The 5,434-nt window shown below is 38.1% G+C and overlaps 1 protein-coding gene across 1 annotated transcript; it reads left to right on the forward strand.

Moving 5' to 3' along the window:
* The first annotated feature begins 505 nt into the window (after positions 1-505).
* LOC114537857 lies at positions 506-3,434 on the forward strand. Its single transcript, XM_028558966.1, has 2 exons — positions 506-692; positions 2,589-3,434. Exons 1-2 carry the CDS (start codon positions 687-689, stop codon positions 3,432-3,434), a joined length of 852 nt encoding a protein of 283 aa, XP_028414767.1. The 5' UTR covers positions 506-686.
* The last annotated feature ends 2,000 nt before the right edge of the window (positions 3,435-5,434 follow it).

Below are 5,434 nucleotides of genomic sequence, written 5' to 3' on the forward strand. Positions count from 1 at the left end.
TGAACTTAAAGTAAAAGCAATGTCATTCTCTCTGAAGATGACTTTGAAATATAGTCGAAAATTTACAGTCTCAAGCCTGTGTCTTGATTTCAAACGTAGGCCTATAAAATAGACAAAAACACATCTCGACGTTTCGATCTGAGGGCCTTCTTAATCAGCTAGGGGAGTATTCTCGTTTGATTCACATCTTGACTCTCAAGATGTCCTGTTTATTCTGAATATGTTTTTACTTTACTTTTTAAATTGTCGGTTGCAGTATTTTAATTGAGATCAAAACAGAAATGCACAAATGTGAAGCAGTGAGTTTTTCTTGCAAAATTTTCGAAGCGCCTTATCACTCTCAACAAGAAATTACAGTGTTTTCCTAGTATTTGATAAACATTTCACAACTCGCACTTCGAGAATTAGCAAAGATAATCATATATTTGTTAGTCGGCGTTAACAATTCATCCGGCAAGTCAACATCACCTGACTTTTGCTTGGAAGATGAACTTCCTGTTTGCTTGTAAATTTCATTCGTTATCCCCACCAATATAAGTTGATGATCATTTGCACTTCTTAAACAATCTTACACTAACATCGTGAAAAGACGAACTGGTGAAAAACGATCAACTATATCACAAGCTTCGAGGAAGAAATTTGAAGAAACAACGGTCTGCAGTCTGAAGTCCGAAATCAAGGGGAACATGCAGGTAAGATTTTAAAAGAACTATAAACTGTGCGAGAAAACACGATTAAATATTTCGACAGCACCGATTGTATTATCTGACTGCATGGTCAAATCAGTGAAAATATGTTTTTGCATGGTGGATTTTAAGAGATGATTTGGCAAAATGACAAAAAAATATGCCTTCTACTGAATTAATGACTTCTACTGATTTAGAGTTAGTGTGTGGTAATGCGCTCTATATATACCCAAGCTAATATACCTATCTAATTTACTGCAGATGTATTTTAGATTTTTTAAAACTGCCTGCCGAAAATGATAGGATCTAATTTACTGCATGGGCCGGTTGTATCAAGCCGGTTTAGCTTAAACGGTGGATAAGTTCAAAATAGAAAGCAAGTCTGCTGTTTTATTCAAAAAGTAAACTAAATGTTTTTTACCTGAATACAAATATACTGTTTACAACTACATATTCAGTGCATAATATTCAAGTTGACTCATTCAAGAGAGATGTAAGAGTGTTATTTCATTTTGACTTATCCGCAGTTAAAGCTAAACGGGCTTGATACAACCGGCCCCAGATGTATTTTGGATTTTTTTAAAATTGCATGCCGAAAACGATAGGACCCTTATTCACTATAGCTATATTGGTCAACAAAGCGAAAAATACGAAAACTCCTCATTCCATGCAATTTCCAAAGCTTTAATGTCAAAATGTTTCCCAAACCTTGTCGAGATGTTTCAAAATTTACACCCTTCATGTTGTTTTTCCCTGACGTATAATGACTGCATGCATGATGTTAGGCGGACTTCCTGTTTAATAATGACCCTTGATTTGTAACATCCCCATTGCAACATTGTGTCGTGTTATTAATTGCTGTAACAGTTATTATTATGCATTACTAATGCAATCTCGATTGTGATTGGCTAAAAACCTACTAGATTATTCTCAATATCTTGCCACCTACGCAACATTGAAAATTATCAGTATAGGTGACGTAATTTTTTGTCGCTAGTTTGTTGTCAATAATTACACAGGCTTCCTCTCTAAAAAGGGAGCACATAACAAAACAATATTTGAATTCCGTTTTCGCATGATATCGAGAATTATCAATCCTCAGTTTGCGTTATCCGCCTCAGCTTCGCTTCGGCGAATAACGCAAACTTCGGCTCGTTAATTCTCGATATCACACTCAAGCTCATCCAATAATTGTTAATTATTCAGTTACACTTTGTGCGTATTGTCGTTCCTGACTTCCTAAACCATGGTTTATTCTCATCAAACTTAATGTAAAGGAACTCGAACCTGAAGGAGCACGAAAATAAAAACATTGGCTCATATATATATACAGATTTGCTTGTCTCGATAAACTTCATGTAATCGTCTCATACGTATACGTTTCTGATATCTTTAAATGTATAGAATAATAAAACAAATATTGGATTCCGCTATTGCATAATGTCAAGAATTATTTAGACCTCGGTCAATGCTCATGATCTCATCATATATTTTTACTATCCCAGTATTGACCACATCTAAGAGGGGAACTGAACAGTTTTTGGCCGGCGTTGCATGGTCCTGAGTAAACATACAATTCTTCCGGGTTGATTCTGCATGAAAAAGTCCCGAAAATCTAGGGAGTTTCATGTTCCGGAACGATTTATAATATCAAATATAGTGAATCGTCGTGATTTTCAAATCGTGTCTTCCGAGAATTGAAATCGTGTTTCTCAGAATGTCAAATTTTCATAATTATTCTGTTTTACCATTTTCATTTTCTGTAGACTTCAAACATTTATTCCGAATCTTTACTGTCGCCTATTAGAATAAATTACTGTGATATATGTTTTAAGCACGACTTCCTCTTAAAAATAACTTCTTCAAACTTTATTCAACAGAACATGTTTCTATTACTTTTAGAGATTCAAAATGCGTCTAAAGATGTTTGTTTTAACTACCGTTTTGTTACCGATGGTAATATCAACGAGAGATGTTAAAACTCGGAAGAAACGATCAGTAAATTCCTACGCCGTTAAAGGATGCTATTCCTCATTTCCCGGCGCAGGTCTGACAAGACGGATGGGGGGTCACAACTCCAACGTAAAGTGTCAAGAAACGTGCAGAGATAAGGGTTATGTATTGACCGCGACGAAGGGGGACCAATGCCAGTGCGGAGATGTCTATCCCACAGGGAGTAAAGTGAACGACAGTCAATGCACCAGCAGATGTCGATCGTGGTCGTCCTGTCAGGGACCTCAAAGCTGCTGCGGTGGACCCAGTGCTTATTCTGTGAGCGTCGTTGGCGACATTGATGTCGCGAAACAAATACTTCGTAGACTAAGTCACGAGTGGCAGACAAACGCTGGATACAGGAATTACATGAAATCCCTTCTTAAACCAATTGTGGGAAGCCACAACGCAAACTGGTGGAAATCGTTCGACCGTAAAGGCTGGTCACTGTGTGGACATGGTAGGTACATGGCGGGGATGTATAGAAACAGAAAGCATGAAAAGGATCCGATTTACCTCCTCGAAGAAGCAAAGTGTGTAGACGCGCCTGGCTACCTGTATTCATCACCAGGCGATCAGGTTTGCTACAACCACAACTGGTGGAAAAGTTTCGATCGCAAAGGTTGGTCTACCTGCGATAACGGCAGCTACATGACCGGGCTTTTAGAACGTCGGGAAATGACTTATACAATATCGAACAGGCCAAATGCTGCCGACCAAAGTCCCAGGCGAAAAGCTGGGGGATTGTTACAATAAAGATGTCAAGAAATTATTCCATGACCAAGGATGGAGCACGTGCAAACCAGGATACTACATGGCGGGGTTATACAGGAGCTCATGTAACAAATTATTTTGCCTGGAAAAGTTTAAATGCTGCAAAATGGGAAATTACAGTGGAGATCCGTGGATGAATAAACCAGATTTTGTGATAAAAGTTAAAGATACTTCCGGACAGCTTAAACAGTGCTCAATGAATGCGATGGATAAATCTGCGGATAACAACACATACAAATGCAAAAGTATTTCCGATCGCTCCAACATGTTGGCGCTCAATGCTTTAAAATTCAACATCGAAGATAAATCGTCACTGAACGTCGCCAAACCTGAACCAGTCAAAGGTTTCCGTCCTGTCATATGCTCCGCTTATTCCAATTCATACAAGTGCACCAAATGGCTTACGACATCGATCACAACTTCATCCACCTTCAAGATTGGTTCAGGATTCTCTTTGGCGGTAAAAGTTGGATTATCTACAGAAGTCAGTTCAGGACTACTTGGTGCGGGAGCGAAAAGCACCTTCACAACTGACGTCACGTCCACATCCTCTTTTAATGTCGAATCCAGTACGACGAAAACGTACACGACAACGGATAAGACGGATATTTCCGTTAAAGTACCGAAAGACACTGAAATCACCATCAACCTTCTGAGAACTGTCCAGGACTTGGAGTACAAATGGAAAGCAATCTTCGAGTTGTTGGGAAAATACTCTGCGAAATGGAGCAATGGTCGGGAAATCTTCCAAGATGTGACGACGGTGCTGTCTGGGTCCAAGAGAGAATTGTTCGCATTTGGTAGTTGGAGTTACCCAGGTACAGATGTTTTAAGAGTGGTGATCACTGACAAGTATGGAAACAAGAAATCTGAGGGATGTGAGCATGAGCCAGGAAAAGCAAAGAGCTGTAATATGTAAGGAGGACCACATACATGAAGTTTTTGCCAACTTTACAACATTTAGCAAAACTATTAATTGAATTATTTCATTTACGCTTTTTCAAAACCATAGAACTAGAATTGGGAATAAGTAGGGTGTCCTAAAAAACGCTAGTTTAACAGATTTTCCATAATTGCATCTACTTAGTCTGGCAGTATCATCGTTCAGTAATAAAAAAATTCCTATGTCCCACTCAATGCATGTAAGTGGATTTTCTTAATGTAGGTGTATTAAGACTAGCGTTTTCTGGGAAAAACTGTAGCTGTAATTAGAATAGAATTAGAATAGGGAATCAGCCTGTTCATTTTTTTTAATAAATTGTTCTTAAAATCAGAAAACATAGTGTTTTATCAATTCTTTGTTGACATATCTCGCCTGCTGCGCATGCCTGAACATTATGCGAAACTCTAAAATGACGACAGCTTCCCCATTACTCGGAATTTGTGCCGATGTTCACAGTGAGTGAAAGTCTAAATTGTTTCTAATTGCTTACTGGGTATATCTAAAAAGTAACTTATAAATCGAAAATACCAGTTCGCAAAATTTGTAGGGTTTTTGACATGTTGTGCCGTAATTAGTCGTAATTCTTTGTTAGGTTTGCCGCCCACAAGAGCTATCTGCAGAGCTAAAAGTTATTCGTGGATATTAGCGTAAGCATGTTCCCCTAGTGTGCGGTGAGCTTTTGCGAGCTTTTCCCCTACGCATGAGGGCAGTGCAAATTTCTTCAGTAAAAGAGCCAATAATCATGTGTAAATTTGTAAAACATATGCAAATATGTATATGACAATTTATCAACTTGCTAAAACAGAATTTGTTCTTTTTGCTCGTGAATTTGGCAATATGTACTCGTGCACCAAATTATTCGGCATCGATTGTAGGGAAGTGTTTGGAGAACGAACGTCGTGAATTCAAAACGAATATATTTTATATACTTTTGTAGTTAATAAGAATTTATATTGATTTCTAATGGCACAGGCATAGGGGTACTAACCTATGATTTTGGGCCATTTTTACATAAAAAGGTGGCATTATGGCGCAAATA

This window comes from Dendronephthya gigantea, unplaced genomic scaffold (assembly GCF_004324835.1).
Source record: "Dendronephthya gigantea isolate DGI-Jeju-01 unplaced genomic scaffold, DenGig_1.0 000166F, whole genome shotgun sequence".
Lineage (NCBI taxonomy): Eukaryota > Metazoa > Cnidaria > Anthozoa > Malacalcyonacea > Nephtheidae > Dendronephthya > Dendronephthya gigantea.